The following is a 16,897-nucleotide window of genomic DNA, read 5'->3' on the forward strand; positions in this document are numbered from 1 at the left end:
CCCAGAGTGGGAGATGAGGTAGACCCCCCCCTCTCCTCCTTGGGCCCTCCTGGAGCCACCAGCCTGTTGGCGGAGACCCATAAGAAGTTTCCGATGATGATGCCGTTTTGGTAGTGGAGGAAGCGACACAGTCCATCTGCCTCCAGAGGAGCTGGACCGGGGACGGTTTCGTAAAGTCAAAAGTGGCGGGGCCGGCAGCTGCGATTCCCTCTCAACAACCGTCTTGAAAGGGAGGTGAGACCTGCTTCGCAGGCGAGGCATCTCCTGTCAAAAGTCGGCAGTCAGGGACAGGCGTGGCGTCTGCCACCCGCTCTCCGTCCCGGTCTCCGGCGGCAAGTAGGTGAAGACTCACTCGTGTTTGGTGTGATAATCTACGAGATGGAGCGAATTAAGCCCGGCCGAGAGGGGAGACCCGGGGAGCCCTGGCTGCCCAGTGCTTAGGTATTGGGGTGTTAATCGCAAGGTCAGTCGTTAGAAACCAGCCGCTCTTCCTTTGGAGAAAGATGAGGCTTTCTGAAACTTGCATAAAGAGTTACAGTCTCTCACCCAAACATTAAAAAAAAAAAAAGAGTTACAGTCTTGAAAACTTAGGGGGGCAGTTCTACTCTGCCCTATAGGGTGTCTATGGTCAGAATTGACTCAGTGGCATTGGAGTTTTTGCTTGCTTGGTTTTTTTTATTACTTTTTTTGAGAGAGGGAGACCTAACTCAACACCCAGTGGGAAGTAGGATGATGTCCTTACAAAGAGCCCAGGTTTCAGAATGTGGTTGCTCTAGATTTGCACCTGAGCTCTGCCAAGCATTGCCTGCGTTTTGTGATTTTTTTTTTTTTTTAGCTTTCTGGGGATCTGTTGTGGAACAAAACCACTTCTGATGAATAGCCACCCTGTCGGATCATAAGTTTCCCAAAACTGTGAGCCTTTCTAGAGCTGACAGCCTCCTCTTTCTCCCTCAAAGCAGCTGGTGGGTTCGAATTGCTGACCTTGCAGTTAACAGCCCAACACGACTCCTTGAAGTGGAATGACAAACTGGGAAAAGAACAAAACAAAAAACACACCCACTGCCATCAAGTGGATTCCAATTCATAGCGATCCTACGTAGGATTCCCCAGGTGAATCTTTGTGGGAGGCACCAACCTAGCAGGCTAGCAGTGTCGCTGACCCACAGGACCACCTGGCTCCTTAAACATGGGAGGAGCCCTGCTTCCTTAGATGACTTTGAAGAGTCAGTGAGTTGGCGCCCCAAGCAAGGTGGAGGTACTGTTCGTTGCAGTGTTCAGGAAGCGCCAGGTGTGCCTTCTATGTTGGACGAGGGCAACGGTGACATCAGCTGAAGTCATCAAGGGAGAGATGCGGATACTTTGGATAACTGACAAGACAAAACCAGAGAACACGGGCATTCTAAGCAGGTGGAGAGTCAGTGAAAATCCTGGCAGCAGGCACCATCAGGATACTAATGGCCTGGCCCCTCAGGGGAACTGTGGTCTGTGATGTCCATCAAGCTGGAGCACGGTGGGGGAAGCCAGCCGAATTGCTCTGTTTCTCAATCAGCCAAACCACTTGGCCCTTGGTTCTGACTCGTGGCCGTAGCAGACACTAGAACTGCCCCATAAGGCTCCCAAGGCTGTAAGTCTTGGGGAAAGGAGACTGCCACCTCTCTCCCTCAGACGGCCGGTCTGCTCAAAGCACCAAGCATCTGGTTGGTAGCCGGATAGCTAACCACTGGGCCCTGGGACTCCTTTACGGGAACAATAATAGCCTGATTCTGCACTGGTAGGAGCGTAAGTCCCCTTCACCCCCCGCAGCAACCCAGGAGGTTGGAATGACTAGCTCTTTCTAACGAACCAGAAAGCCTTAACCCGTAGAAGCCACGTGACCTGACCTGAGGTCACCCAGTGAGGAATGGCTGGTCTCTGAACATCGCTGTTGGGCTCAGTGGTTGGCCCTGCCTCCATCACACACACCCTCCCCCCCCAGACAGCTGGGTTCTCTGCAGCCAGAAAGGGGCCTGCCTGAGGATGGTGAAGACCAGGCCTCTCATTTTTCACTAACTGCCGGTGACTCCTCCATGTTTCCACACTTGGAGGAAGTCCAGCTGACCGGGCCAGCGTTTTTAGGAACTTAATCCAATTGCTGCCTGAAAATGGTCTTTTTAACCTGGGCTGGGGAGGTGATGGCCAGGTGTGGCTATGCAGAGTCGTGGAGCAAGGTGGGTGTTCGTGCTCTGTCGCTCCATGTAGCCGCCTGGAGGGACCAAGAAGCTGTTTCCCCCAGACCTTCGAGTCAGGGCGAGAGGAGGCTGGGTTAGATCCAGGGCTTGGTGCTCCCGCACCTTGAATGCCAGGTGGCGGCGTTTCGTTCTTGAAATGGGCCATGAGAAGCTAGGGCCCCGCCGGCTGGCAGGGTTGGCCCCCTGGGAACAGAAGTAGAGCTAGGAGACTGGACCCAGCCCTGAGTTGGCCACCGTTGTCATCAGCCTGGTCTGAAGGAGGACCAGTCCTAGCACCTGGATGGGACGGGTGGTAGTGGGCGCTGGACCACCTATGCACGTACGGCAGGTCTGCACGGGTCCCTGTAGAAAATGCACATGTTACAAGGGCAGCAGCTTTGGAATTGGGCCTGCCTCAGCAGGAATCCCACTGAGAGCAGTGGGCCGTGCTCAAGTCCCGTCCCTCTGGGTCTCAGGTCATTCTGCAGGACCACGGCCGGGCACAGTGGGAGTCACGAGGTGGGTGTACTGCAAGTGACTGAGGTGGGCCTCGTCTACAGAGGCCCCACGGGCACGAGGACAGGTTTTTCAGAGAGCATGCTATCACTGGGTTTCAGGCTGGGGACCAGGGAGTGCTGGTCAGGAATTCTTGGGAACTTAGGCTTCCTGGGTCCCAGTTGGGCGACTCTGGCTTTGCCCCTGGGATTCTCCTGCTCTGGTCTCAGCCTTGCTTCCTTGACCTGTCGGATGAGCGTGAAAAGCTCATCAGGAAGGCCCCTCGCTGTAAGCAGTGACCAGGAAGGACGTTCCACCCTTGGTGCAGTTACTGTCACAGCTTCTCTGAGTGCCGTCAAGAGACCTGGGCACTTCTCCTTGTTCTGCCTCTGTCTTGCAGAGCACCCCGCAGGGCGGAAGTCAGGCCTCTAGTTCCCTGGGTCCTCACCATAGGGAGCTGGGGGCTGGGCCAACACTCGGGCCCCTCACCCTCAGGAGAATGCCATAAAAGGCCCGGATTCCCACCCCAGCTGTACTGCTGCAGCTTCCTGGAGAGGCTTACGGTTGTGAGAACCTTCTAGCTGTGCATGCTTCGGAGAGTAGCTCTTCTGGCGAGGGTCATCCGTGTCAGGCAGGGTTCCAGCGGGATTGTTCCAGGCTGCTGCTTTCCAGATGGGATCTGGAAATGGGCTTGACCTTCAGGTGGATGTTGGCCACTGCCCAGGTAGCTTTGCGGTGCTCACTAAAGTCAAGGTGGACTGCTGCGAGGAGAAATAAGCTTTTAGGTAGCTCCTGGAAAAGTCTGATGGTCCACAACCCAGAGGGGGCCAGGCCCATGATGCATGGGGCAGGGCTGTAAGTGCCCCAGAAGGGCTGGCTCTCAGTGTCAGTCCAGCCTGAGGGACCATCTTGAGCAGAGGAGAGGTGAGGAGAAGGGACTCATGGGTGCTGGGTGTACGGATGGGAGCGGACGCTGGCAGAGGGTGTCCCAGGCCATCTGGAAGGGGGGTGTGCACTGGAGCAGGGGCCTGGACTTGAGCCTTTTGGTTGAGGGCGCCATGGGAGGTAGTGCCGTGGGTGCCAGGTCAGCTGGCCCTGGGGCCATGGACCACCCTGACCTCCCTTCCTCCCTGCACCAACAAGGTCAGGAGTGGGGCGGGCAGGCCCGGCCGAGGTGACCCTGGTCTTCTCCTGTCCCCAGAGAGATCTTGGTGGAGGAGAGCAACGTGCAGAGGGTGGACTCGCCAGTCACCGTGAGTACCCAGTCCCTGCAGGGGCACTTGGACATGCCCCCTAGCCTAGCGTGCTCCCTAGGGCCACCTCTCCTTTCCGGGGACCCCGAAACACCAGCTGTCTTCCAAAGAGTTCTGTTTTCGACATTTTTTTTAATCGTTTTATTAGGGGCTCATACAGCTCTTATCACAATCCGTAAACACATCAATTGTGTAAAGCACATTTGTACATTCATTGCCCTCATCATTCTCAAAACATTTGCTCTCCACCTAAGTCCCTGGCATCAGCTCCTCATTTTTACCCCTCCCTCCCCACCTCCCCCCACTTCTATTCTTAAGAAACAGATGTTCTGAGAGGGCTTTTGGTTTATTAGGGGACCCTTTGGGCCAGAACCAAAGGACTTCTAACTTGCTGAGTTCTGTTTGACGTGTTTCTGTAGCCCCGTGTTAATGACTTTATGTTGGGGACCTTGAGGGAGGCGGGAGGAGAAGGGGGCAAGTGTCGCTGGAGAGACCAGGCTCTTGCTCTGACCTGCAGACCCAGAGGCCCTAGACCAGGTCCATGCGGGAGGGCGGTGGGTTTGTCCCTGAGGAGGGAAGCATAGGCGAGTGTCCTACTTCTCGGACACGCCACACGTGGTCCGCTTTCACACCCGGATCGCCTTCCTCACAGTTTAAAAGTCCAAATGCAGAGCATGGCTCTAGGACGGGTTGCAGACTTTTGAGACGCAAGAGCCAGTCCCGTCCCTCACAACAGGCTAAACAATATTCAAGAGCCACACATGTATTTTTACGAACACATGAGATCATAATTATCTGGATAACACGCGAAACATTTTTTCAGTTTACTTCAGAGCCACATGCACCTACCGAAAGGGCTGCACTTTGCTGACCTCTGGTCCAGGGCAAGCTCCAACCCCAGGCTCTGGAAGAAGGTCCCTGGCTTTTCTCTGCTTCTGTTTCTTGGTTCCTTGGGGATCTTCAGTGCTGTGGCATCTCTCCTCCCCTCTCTGCGTCTGTCCTTAATCCTCGCTTAAGCTGCTCTTTTAAATCTCAAACAGCGGAGACACCCTACACGAACACAGCCTCCCTCCCTCACACTCCAGAGGGTCAACTCCCAGACAGGCCTGGGCTTTAGGGTTCACAGTTCATATTTGGGGTAGGGGCGCACAATTAAATCCATAACACCAATGGGACTCTGAAGGGGGGGGCACTTTGAAGAACAGCCCTTGGAAACAAAACCTCTGAGCCTCTGGGTATGAGTTCTGACCTCTTCCCACTTCGCAGGTATGTGGCGATATCCACGGACAGTTTTATGACCTCAAGGAGCTTTTCAGAGTGAGTATCAAGGAAAATATGAGTGTGAACTGACCAGGCCGGTGGCGGTGGTGCCTGGAAGGACCCCTCTGCCAGGAAAATGGACTTTGGACCAAGTGGAACCTCCTCTTTCTCCCCCCCCCCCAAGGTGGGCGGCGATGTCCCTGAGACCAACTACCTCTTCATGGGGGACTTTGTGGATCGGGGCTTCTACAGCGTTGAAACGTTCCTCCTGCTGCTGGCACTCAAGGTAAAAGCCCTGGGCTTCTGGACCCCAGATCTTAAGCCGTGCAGTCCAGCAAGAGCAGGCTGGTGGATGGGGACTGGCCAGAGCAGGCTCCCATGATGTGGGGGCATCCCCTTGGGCCCATGGAGGATGGGATTAGCAGGATGACACTTTAGGGGAGAGCATTGGGGTCCAAATTGTTCCCAGGAGTGAGCCATCACTCACAGCTGGGTGGATAACAGGACCCGATGTGCCTCTGTTGGGATCTGGGGTGGTGAGGGAGGGGCCAGGTGCCAGCCCTGAATGTCTTGCTAGGGACTTCGGTTGGTGTCTGCCAGTTGAAAGACCCTGCAAGGTGGCATGTGGCGGGGCAGAGTCTGCTTGCACCCTCTGAAGGAGGAGGGCTGTCACCCGGGGACGCAGATAACCATGGATTCGGGCAGTCGGCTGATTTATGGTGTGATGGGGGAAGTGGTGCAGGTGGCAGCCAGGAGGTGATATGGAGCAGGAACCTTGGGGTGGTGAACAGGGTACTGCATCCTGCCCTGGCTTGGTGGCTGTCCCCAGGTTCGCTATCCTGACCGCATCACCCTGATCCGGGGCAACCACGAGAGCCGCCAGATCACCCAGGTTTACGGCTTCTATGACGAGTGCCTGCGCAAGTATGGCTCGGTGACTGTGTGGCGCTACTGCACCGAGATCTTCGACTACCTCAGCCTGTCGGCCATCATCGATGGCAAGGTGGGCTGGGGCCCCGTGGGGTGGGGTGGTGGATGGCGGAGACCCTGGGGCTTAGTTTCTCCCCTCGCTCACCCCCTCCCTTCTTGCAGATCTTTTGTGTGCATGGGGGCCTCTCCCCCTCCATCCAGACCCTGGACCAGATCCGGACAATTGACCGGAAGCAAGAGGTGCCTCATGACGGGCCCATGTGTGACCTGCTGTGGTCAGATCCTGAAGGTGAGGGCAGGCAGAAGGGTCACTCTTTACTAAAGTCTGTGTAACAGACTGAGGAGCCCTGGGGAGGCCACCCATTGGGTGGGGAGAGTTTGAGGCGGAGCAGGGCTGGGTGCCGGGTGCTCAGGCTGGGTCAGAGTGTGCTTAATGGCTCAGGAGGGTGTGTGAGACAAAGCCCTTGACTCCTTGAATGTGAAGGGGCCCCAGTCCGTCTGCCTCGTCCCCAGAGCTCAGACTTCCAGATGAGAGCCTCTGAGGACTCGTGATTGTGTGGGGTTCCCCAGCTGGTCGGGAGCAGAGCCAGGGGTTCAAGGCAGGTCTCTCGGCCTGAGCAGGGAGTGCTTCCCAAGCACCTGCCTTCCCAGTAGATGATGCGGCAGGCCTGACTCGGAAGGGGGTCCAGGCCCCATGCCCTTGCCCCACAGGCCTGCAGAGGTGTAGGATGAGCACCTAAGAGGGGCCACCAGAGAACCCCTGAGGCAGCCCGCCCCCATTCCAATGTCCATCTGCGCAGACACAACCGGCTGGGGTGTGAGCCCCCGTGGCGCTGGCTACCTGTTTGGTAGCGACGTTGTGGCCCAGTTCAACGCCGCCAACGACATCGACATGATCTGCCGAGCCCACCAGCTAGTGATGGAAGGTTACAAGTGGCACTTCAACGAGACCGTGCTGACAGTATGGTCAGCCCCCAACTACTGCTACCGGTGAGCTGGCTGGGTCCGGGGGTCAGGCTGGTGCTCTGGGGGTGGGCTCGGCAGGCCCACTCCTTAAATACTGCTCCACCTCCTGCCTCCAGCTGCGGGAACGTGGCCGCCATCTTGGAGCTGGACGAACATCTCCAGAAAGACTTCATCATTTTTGAGGCTGCTCCCCAGGAGACTCGGGGCATCCCCTCCAAGAAGCCCGTGGCGGACTACTTCCTGTGACTCCATCGGCCCCCTGCCCCCTCCAATTCCTCTGGCCCTCGGGCCACTGTGACTTTGCCCTCTCCCCCAGACAGAGGTGGGCATGGGGGCGTCCAGGCTCTCCCCTCCCCACCGGGAGGGCACTGTGAGGGCGAGGACTTTTCAGGAGAGGTCGGAGGCTCGGCTCCGTGCCCCTCTTCCTTCTCCCAATTTTAACCATGAAGTTTCCGATAATTGCCTTTTGTTTTTCTTTTTGTTTTGTTTTTAGATAAAAATTTTGAGAAAAAAACTGGAAAAAAATTCTAATAAAAGAAGAAAAATACTCTTCTGGTCTGTGACAGGCTTGACTAGGTATCAGCAGGGGTGGGGCATTAGGACCCTGACTGGCCCAAAGCCCTAGCCCTTCTGGGCCCACGTAAATCAGCTTGCCCCAGGCCAGCAACCCTTAGCTGGGGTGGAGGGCAGGGTGTAAGTCTTTAAGCAGTCGGACTCCATTCCCAAACTGAGATTCAGATTCCCCAGTTTTCCTGAAGAGTAAATGGAGGCCCAGGGCCAGTGGATTGGCTGGGGCACAACAGAGTCGAGAATGGGGCTTGGGTCTCCCCACAAAACCATCGCGCACCAAGCCCCACCCAGTGGCAAACACTATTTATTAGCCCATTTCCAGAGCACTGGTGCCTTTCAAGTTTTATTAACAAAAATACTCTGGTCCTGAGAACAGATGAGCTGTGGCTTGTGGGTAGAACCCTCCTAAGCCCAAGGATGAGGCCCAGGAGGTGGGTGTGAGGGCCCCAGGCCCCATTTGGCCAGACCGAGCCACCTCCATTCACACCCAGGTGAGAGCTGGGAAGGGGAAGCCGGCCCCAGCTGTGCTCCCTGCATCCCTGCCTGGGCTTTGAAGCCAGAGGGGGTGGGAGCAAAATCAAAGTGTGAGGGGGGGGGGGGCACAGGCCCAAGACAGCCATTTGGCATGGGGGAGGGAGCTACCAAGCTGGGGGCAGGGGAACTGGCCGTTTGGGATGAAGCCAACTAGGGGGTGGGGGGGTGTCAGTAGGTGCTCAATACATGGGTTTAGCACCCACATCCAGGTAACCCCCAGGCCCTGGGAAGGATATAGGGAAAGGGCCCCCCTGGAGAAAAGGGGGGGCAAAGGGTGCCATGGGTGGAGCCACAGAGTACCCTGCGCCCCCTGGCCCAGGCTGCAGCTCTAAAAAGCCAGCGGAGTAGGGGGCTGGCCGCCCAGAGTCTGGAGTCTCAGCGAAGTTGGGGGTCCTGGATTGGAGAGAGCTATTAGAATAGGGTGATGGACCTGCCCCCCCACCCCCAGCCCTGTACCTGCCCTGTCTCACCTGGTTGGAAGGTGGCCAGGGGCCCCGTGGAAAGCGGCAGGGTGCAGGAGGTAGGCCTCGGCACTGGGGCCACCACAGTGCGGGGCAGGGGCCAGGGCAGCTTCTCGGGGAGCTGGAGCCTGCTCCGGGTCTGACTCACGGACATCCCCACCCAGTGTGGAGTCGCAGGGACCACTGGAGGCCTCTGGGGAAACAGAAGGAGCAGGGTGGGCGTCAGGGAGCCTGCACTGCCTGCAGGCCAGGCGCCGGCGGCATTGTAACCCCACTCACCTCCGCTCCCATAGGCCTTTGTGGCGACTGGCTCTGGGCCCCGGAGTTTCCTTTTCACGCGGGCATCTCGCTCCCTGGGGAAGTGCCAACGACGATGATGGTGATGATGGTGGCAGTGGTGGCAATAATAGCATGTATTGGGGGCGGGTGTTTCACCCACTCCTCTCAGGGACCTCATCAGGGAGGTGCCATTAAGCCCACTTTCCAGATGAAGGAGCTGGACGCTGGGGAGATGCCCAGAAGGTGGCAGAGCTGGGTGAATCCCCTGGCTGGAAGCTTCATTGGTTTTGAGCTGCTTTTAGAATCCACTGAGACTCCTTCCCAAGTGAGAAGCCCCTGGCTGGTGTGACCCCAGCCGCTCCCACCTAACTGCCCCCTGCTCCATCTACACTAGCTGCTTCCAGACCCTCTTAACTTGCCAGCCTGTACAGGGCCTCTCTCTGGAATCTTCTGGCTTCTGTCACCTGCTTAACTCTTCTTCGTATCCTGCCTGATCTCTGGGGCACCACACAGCCTCCCTGATGACTGTCCGCCACAGATACAAGTTTACACGTAGTCAAGTGAATGATGCTTTGAGGATGACCGTATCTCCTGACAAACTCAATGTGCTTTGAGAGCAGGAGCCAGCTCTGAGGGGGACTACATGCCAAGCAGAACCACAGCCTTATTAAGACCTTTACTGTCCAATTGACTGGCTCTCTAGCCCCTCTCTCCAGCCACATTGCAGGCAAGGCTCCCACCCCAGGGCCTTTGCATGTGCTGTTTCCACTGTCTGGCATGCTTTCTCCCCAAAAAGCCCTGGATTCCCTCACTTCCTTCAGATCTTTATCAAATGTTCTTGATAGGGACTTCTTATCTCCCTTCCTTGCATCTTTTCTCTTTGGAATGTACCCCTGATCATGTAGTATTGATTTCTCATTTGCTGTCTGCTCTGCCCACTAGAATGATCGGGTTCAGGAGGACAGGGACTTTGGTTTGTTTTCATCCATGTGTTTCCAGTGCCTGGCATAGTGGTTAGGTGTTGGGCTGTGATCCTCAAGGCAGACAGTTCGAAACTGCTCCCGTGAAGAGTGACAGTCTCAGAAACTCATGGTTCAGTTCTACCCTGTCCTACAGGGCTGCTGTGAGCCAGCAATGGCTCAATGGCATTCGAATTGGGGTTGGGTTTAGGCACATTCCCAAATGCACTGCCACCAAGTCTCTGCCTGCGGACTCACGCTGACCTTAGAGGACATAGGACAGTGGCTCCCAAGGGCTTCCAAGACTATCAGTCTTCATAGGAGGAACAGACAGCCTCCCCTCTCTCCGGCACTTTCGGCTGTTAGGTTTGAACTGCCGACCTCGTGATTAGCCACCCAGTGCTGACCCCACTCTTCCACCAAACTCCTCTTAACCAAAGCAACCACACCCACTGCCATTGAGTAGCTTCAACTTCATGGGAGCAGAGAGCCCCAGCTTTCCCCCAGGCAGCCATGAGTGGGTTTGAACCAACAGATGGCGACTAGACTAGCCGCCCAACCCTTGCTCAGTGCTCCCCCAACAGCGCCACCAGGCTGCTTCACTTGGCAGATGTCCTAGGGGTCCTGACTTAACAGCCTGTGCTGGCTTCCAGCACAGCGTCAGCCCAGAGCGGGCCACGAGTCCACATCTGTGGAACCGATGAAAGAAGGATGCCTACCTCTTACAGTTCCTGCCATTCTCCCGGAAACCCTTGGCGAAGGGGTTAGCTGCGATCTTCAGTTGTGTGATCTAGGGGCACACGGTTGGGGGGGGTGGGTGTCAAAGCGCCTGCAGCCTGGGCCGGCTGCGACCACCCCTGGAGGAGGGCCACTCACCCGAGGGTTCTGGTAAGCTGTCACAGAGATGAATGTGGTCTCTGGGAAGCGGAAGGAGGCGACGCCCCCCCAGTGTTGGCTGCACAGCTGGGTGGCTCGCACCAGGTGTACACGGGGCTGGTACTTGTGCATTGAGTGCAGGATCAGCTGAAAGGGAAGGAACACTGGTCTCGGCTGCCATCAATCACCCCCCCCCAGCCCCTCCCTTTCTTGGGGTCCCGGCCTGGGCCTCACATGGCCGTGGGGGTCCAGGGTGCTATTGGTGAGTTTGACTCGGTGGAACGACACAGGCTGCCGCATCCAGTGGGCGCCAGTGGCGGGCGAGTCGGGGTGAATGTAGACGCGGTCTGGCAGACGGGGTTCTGCCTTGCCACTGGGCTCCCAGCGCCGGCCCTGCCAGCGGTAGCGGGCCCCGTCTACTGGGACTACATCCAGAAGGAACAGGTAGCGGGCCTCAGGGTCCAGTCCCAGGACTGACACTCGGCAAGCCGGGAACATGCGCCTGAGCAGAGGAGGGGGTGAGAGAGGCCTGGAGCTCCCCACTGGCCAGGGTGGGCCCAGCACCTGCAGAGAGGGTGGAGGAACAGCCCCCCAACCCCCACCCCAATTGTCAGAGAAGCTTGGAAGGAGGTAGAGGCAGAGTTCAGAGGGCAGCAGCTAAGAGCCAAAAAGATGTCTGGTCCCCTTTTCAGATGGGAACAGAAGACAGAAAGAGGAGGTGATTCAGCAAGTTCAGCCAGGACCCCTGACTGCCAGCCCCTCAAACGCCTATTACAGAACTCTGGTGACCAATTTTCCCCCCTGAAATCTTGCCAGGAACCTCCTGGTCTCCAGCCCCAGACTCTGCAGCTGCTGAGCAAATCCTCTTCAGAGACAGACCTTATGTTCCTGAAGGACAGGCTGATAGAAGCCACCCACTGACCCTACCGTGCTTCAGCCCGATCCTGGACCCCGGACCCCGGGCACAGTTCTCTGCTCTCGAGCCCTGGTGGGCCCTTGACCCCAGAGTCTGACCCCTGCCTCCAGCCACACAGACTGACCCAGCCAGACTTCCTGACCCTGGCCCAGACTGACCTCTGACCCTGGCCACAGATCATTCCTTAAACACAGCCGCAAACTCCACAGACTGGCTCTTGTCTCTTGACACTGAGTAAACCCTCCCCCAGGCCACAATCAGATTCCACCCCACAAACCTAGTCCCGTCCCGTCACCTGTGACTCAGCTTCCCCCCCGAAAACGCCCACGGGGGCACAGTGGGTCCTCTGACCCTCAGCCAGCCCCTCACCTCCCGGCTTTGGTGATGATCATCTCGGTCCCCACGGAGTTGAACTCCTTCCACAGGTCCCGGTTCTCCAGGCTCAGGCTGACCCCAGGGAGGGAGTGAAGGGCCTCTGGGGCTGGGGTGGCCAGGTCAGTGCCCAGGACTGGGGGGTGAGGGGGCAGAGGCGGGGGTGCGGCCAGGGTGCGGGGTGCAGCCTCAAGTCCAGAGAGGAAGCAGTCCAGTTTGGGAGTGTCCAGATCTGGAGAAGAGGAGAGGATGAGGAACCAGCCAAGGGCTACGTGTATGTGCCCAGGTCCTTCCCCAGGAGCTGGGCGCCATGCTCACCAGGGTAACGGTAGCCTTCGGCCAAGGCAGGCGGGACGCTGGAGTCAGCCCCAGGCTGCGGGAGGCCCAGGCGGTAGCTGGTCCCCAGGGAGGGGTACAACTCCCGTGGGTGGTACATGGAAGAAGAAGTCTAGTCTGGCCTCAGTCCACACTGCCTAAAGTCCACCCAGTGCTGGGAGATGCCCCCTTTATAGCTCACCGCTCAGCCCCTTCCAGACCCAAGATCACAGCCCCTCCCCTCTGTGGGGCCCTGGAGTTAGGCTGGGGTGGAGACCCTTAGGGCCTCGAAGGGGTCCAAGAGGGGGCCGGATACCTGGGTAACTCCCCTCCTCCCCATCCCTCCCCTTGGCGCCTTCATTAGCCCCGACCCCCTGCGCCCTCATTACATAATTAACTCCTCGGCCTGATTGATCCCCGGGGCTGGGACAGGGGATGCAGTTTGGTGCTTCCGGCCAGCTGGTCCCCTTTCCCACGGGGGGCTGGTTGGGGGGTGGGGGGCGGCGAGCGTAGGTTAGGAATAAACTACCGAGGCTGGTGCCTGGACCCTGGGGAGGAACCTCGGGCAGGTGACACCCCCATCACTCAGAGGAATGGGGCTTGGAAAAAAGCAGTCCTGACCTGGGAAAGTGCAGGACGGTGGGGGGCGCGGCCCGAGCTTATCACAGGGCACTGGGGTCCTCAAGCAGTCACAGGCGAGGCCCGAAGCCTGGGGCCACCCCCCGCCCTCTGGGCTCCATACCGCAACCGGGGACTGGGAAGTTTAGAGGTGCAGACAGCTAGCTAAGCCTCTGACGGGAGAGGGTCCGGGGCAGGGGCAACCGCGGAACTACATTTCCCAGCGGGCCCAGCGCCCACGCGCCGCACGAAGGAAGCGGACACCGCGCGTTGGGGTCGCTGGAAGTTGTAGTCGGAGGGAAGCCGGACGGCGAAACGGGTGGCGGGGCTGCTTAGCGGAGGAGTTCTCCTCCCTAGGCGGCGTCAAAACGCTGGAGTTGAGACGGCAGCGACGGAGATAGCCCGCGTCTGGGGGGCCCTGGGGGCCAGCGTGGGCGACAGAAGTCCACCGGCCGTGTCACCCAACCTGGGTCCCAGCGAAGGTGACTGGGGGCAGCAGGCCCCAGGAGCAGCGCAGGCCCCCAGCGTGGACGGCCGTGTCTGCCCCACACCTGCAGCGCAGGGGCTGGGTTAGCAGCAGAGCTTTGGGGGATAGGCCTCTGAGCCTCGCGGTTCGAATTCCACGTGAGCCCGGGGCGGTCTCCACTTCATTGTTTTATTATGTACAAAGGCTACAGAATGAGGGGTGCTGACACGCGTGGGATGAGGGGTGGGGGGGGCGAAACGTTTAGGGGATGGGTGGGGCCTAAGGAGACGCACTCAGACGATAGCTATAGGGCAGCGGGGGTAGAAAGGGATTTAAAAACGAGATCCAAGCCAGCCAGATCGCAGGAGAGGTGGGGGCGCAGTCCCCCTTCCGGTTCCTTCCCCCACCCCCCCAAGGTCACAGTGCATGCAATAAAATATAAGTACAGGAGCCGGGTCCTTCCTCTGCCTGGGCTCTGAGGGGCAGGTGTGCAAGGCCGGCGGCCAGGCCGGGCTGGAGCCACATGCGTCCGAAGCAGGGGTCAGTCAGTCCCAGCCGTTGTCCTTAATCATGTGGTTGAGTTCAATGATGTACTTCCCCTCTTTGTACTTCTGGCTGCTCTCGAAGGCCTGTTCCTGAAGGGAGAGGAGGGCACCAGTCATCCTTGGAGCAAGAGCAGGGATTAGAAGGGGGTGCATGATTGGCCCCCATTTGACAGGTCAGGAAACTGCTGCCCAGAGAAGCCAAGCCAATGCCAGGCCTCCTGCTCACACAGCTGGTAGATGGCAGGGCCCGGTTTCTCACCACGGGCCCAGAACTCATGCCATCCCGGGCAATTTTTAGTACGACGAATGTTGGCTTCAAGAGAAGGGCTGTGAAGTTCTCAAAGGATTTCCTGTGCAAACTGGTGGTCTGTAGGGCAGTTTCAGCTTGTGCTGTGTGTTCTGTTTGGTCAGTGGAGTTAAAGTTGCCTGGAAAAGGACATCATGTTTGGGAAAGTGGGGGAAGGTCAGTGAGACAGAGGAAGACCATCAAGGAGATGGACTGACACAGTGGCTACAACAATGGGCTCAGACCTAACTATTGTGCGGAGCGTACAGGACCAGAGTGTGTTCTGTTCTGTTCAATCACAATCACAATCTGCTCCTTCTCGTCGGTCACAGATTCCCTCTTCCTGAGATCTAGGCTACCATGATCACAAATCGATGGTTTCTGCTGGACCCTGCAAGCACTAGAGTTTGTGATCTCCAGACTAGGGCACCTCTTGACTTCACAGGGGCCCAGAGAGGCCCGGCTCGTGCCCAGGTGCATACAGCAAGTGTGTGGCAGGGGCTGGGCGGGGGTGGGGTGGGAGTGGGGAGTGGGGAGGGGAGGGGAGGGGAACTCAGGTGAGGGCTGTATGTCTATCTCGGCCTGGAGCTTACACCTCTCAGAGGCTCGAGTAATCGTGCTTTCTGCGTGTTTCCACACACCATCTTCCTTTGCTGCAGCTAATCAGATCCCGGGAACAATCTTGGGTGCCAGGCGATGGCTTTCTCCTCAATTGCTAGATATGGAAATGAGGAACAGGGTCATGAACCCAGACCCAGGGCGGCAGCAGAGGCAGTGAGGACAGCAGAAACAGACACCCACGGACCCCTGCGCCGGCTATCCGCGGGGTCACGGCAGCCTCTCTGGTCTTTTGAATGACAATCCAGGAAGTCACATGTTTGGGAAACTAAAACAAAACAAACGAAGATTCTGTTCCCTATTGAGTGACTTACCAGTTCCAGGCCAGTTAACCTAACATCTCTGGGCCTCTGGTTCTTTTGCAGAACGGGGAATAATAAACTCTGCCTACGGGGTTGCTCTAATGACTGGATGAGGCAATATATGCCAAGGACATGGCGCATAAGCATTCCACAGACAGCAACTCTGATGGATTTGGGGGCTGATTAGATCCTCCTCTTTAAAATGGGCCTGGGAGGGAACAGAGGCCGTTAGGGGGACCTTCCTACAAGCCTATGTAGAGGACAGAGAACACGGCAGGGGATCAAAAGGCTGGTGGTTTGGCTTGTGTGAGCGACACCCATGCACTTTTTGATGACTGATAGTGACAAAGAGGTGATGGTAGGCCCTGGCAAAGGAGGAGCCTGGGGACAGAGGTCACTGACTCACATATTTCCAGCCCAAAGTGGTCTTGCAGTTCTCACAGTGGATGTCAGCGACAGCATGGAGGCCTGTTAACAGCACCCGCTCCTCGGCTGGCCCGCAGCCCACGTTCACCCTGTGGAGACATGGGGCAGTTCCAGGGAGGGGCCCACCATCATAATAAGCCTCTCCCCACTGACTGGCCATCATAGCTTCCTGCCTCAGTCAGGGAGCTCTGGGGGAGCCTCAGCATGGTGCCAGGGGTCACAGGTCGTAGCAGAGGTCAGAGAGATCAATAGAATACTCACACAGAGTTGAAGAGGTAGGCACGCCCCTGACTGCCCTGGAAGGACTACAGGGTGGGAAGAGAAGGGGAAGGGGTGAGGAATATTAGTGGGGAACCACACCACTGGGCAGCCTCTCCTGCCTCCCACTGCAGTCCCACCTGTGGCCCGGTTACCTTGGAGATGAGGTCGTCGTGGTTGGCAAGGTGTGCTCGGCAGTGGGCACAGCTATACCTCCGGTGACAATCATCCAAATAGGCCTGAAACGTCTTGGGTTTTGAAATCCGCACCATGGCGGGGGCCGGGGGCAATGGCCCCACGCGGGGAGCGGCCCACGGGGAGCAGAGGGAGCCCAGTGCCTGCCAGGGAGGGAGGCAGTGGGCTGTCAGGCCCTTGGCCACATACATGCAGGCATGCCCAGGGCCACGGGGACTTTCTCTGTCACACTTGGCTGCGGTCTTTTTTGTACCTGGAGCCAGCAGCCTCCCCAGGGGCCAGAGTCGTCTCAGTTTTGACTCACTGAGGAGGCCTCAGGTTGCATCAACATGGAAACTGAGGCTAGGAGGAGCCCAAGGTGAATCACCCACCTACTTCCCGCCTCACCACCCTAGCCTGGCAGCTGGAGCTGGAGGGGCTTTCGAGGGGCGGCAGGGAAGAGGTCCGTGGTCTTTGGGACCTCATCTGGACTGCGGGGGGAGCCCTTAGCTTAGATACAAGGAGTTCACTTGGAGCGAGGGGCCCTTAGCAAGAGGGGACAGGAGGCCTCCGGGCAGGTGAAGGGGCATCTCAAAGGGGAGGCGCTCTTACCTGGGGGTGCAGAGGCCTTAGGGACGCCGCGGGATCTTACCTGCAACGCGGAGCCTTACCTGGGACCCCGGGGCTCACCTGGGGCGTGAGGGAGTGGGGGGCAGGGAATGGGCACCGGGGAAAGGGTCAGTCTTCGATGGCTGGGCGGGGGCGCGGGACCTCACCTCGCCTGGGCGCGCGGGGGCTTTGGTCCGCCGGG

The 16,897-nt window shown here is 58.0% G+C and overlaps 3 protein-coding genes across 3 annotated transcripts; 1 reads left to right on the top strand and 2 right to left on the bottom strand.

Annotated features, from left to right (window-relative positions):
• The first annotated feature begins 3,903 nt into the window (after positions 1 to 3,903).
• On the top strand, positions 3,904 to 7,574 carry PPP4C (protein phosphatase 4 catalytic subunit). Its single transcript, XM_004705685.2, has 7 exons — positions 3,904 to 3,955; positions 5,222 to 5,272; positions 5,400 to 5,501; positions 6,045 to 6,218; positions 6,308 to 6,434; positions 6,946 to 7,135; positions 7,228 to 7,574. Exons 3-7 carry the CDS (start codon positions 5,436 to 5,438, stop codon positions 7,355 to 7,357), a joined length of 687 nt encoding a protein of 228 aa, XP_004705742.1. The 5' UTR covers positions 3,904 to 3,955; positions 5,222 to 5,272; positions 5,400 to 5,435; the 3' UTR covers positions 7,358 to 7,574.
• Positions 7,575 to 8,316: 742 nt separating this feature from the next.
• Positions 8,317 to 12,514, bottom strand: TBX6 (T-box transcription factor 6). Its single transcript, XM_004705686.2, has 8 exons — positions 12,397 to 12,514; positions 12,076 to 12,310; positions 11,025 to 11,292; positions 10,791 to 10,937; positions 10,634 to 10,704; positions 8,956 to 9,029; positions 8,686 to 8,869; positions 8,317 to 8,608 (listed from the first exon to the last, which is right to left on the bottom strand). Exons 1-8 carry the CDS (start codon positions 12,512 to 12,514, stop codon positions 8,395 to 8,397), a joined length of 1,311 nt encoding a protein of 436 aa, XP_004705743.1. The 3' UTR covers positions 8,317 to 8,394.
• Positions 12,515 to 13,647: 1,133 nt separating this feature from the next.
• Positions 13,648 to 16,487, bottom strand: YPEL3 (yippee like 3). The gene is made up of 4 exons (XM_004705687.2): positions 16,068 to 16,487; positions 15,916 to 15,959; positions 15,635 to 15,743; positions 13,648 to 14,112 (listed from the first exon to the last, which is right to left on the bottom strand). Exons 1-4 carry the CDS (start codon positions 16,296 to 16,298, stop codon positions 14,023 to 14,025), a joined length of 474 nt encoding a protein of 157 aa, XP_004705744.1. The 5' UTR covers positions 16,299 to 16,487; the 3' UTR covers positions 13,648 to 14,022.
• Between the last annotated feature and the right edge of the window lie 410 nt (positions 16,488 to 16,897).

Source organism: Echinops telfairi, unplaced genomic scaffold, assembly GCF_000313985.2.
Source record: "Echinops telfairi isolate 266 unplaced genomic scaffold, ASM31398v2 ScPeMD7_5;HRSCAF=22, whole genome shotgun sequence".
Taxonomy (NCBI): Eukaryota; Metazoa; Chordata; class Mammalia; order Afrosoricida; family Tenrecidae; genus Echinops; species Echinops telfairi.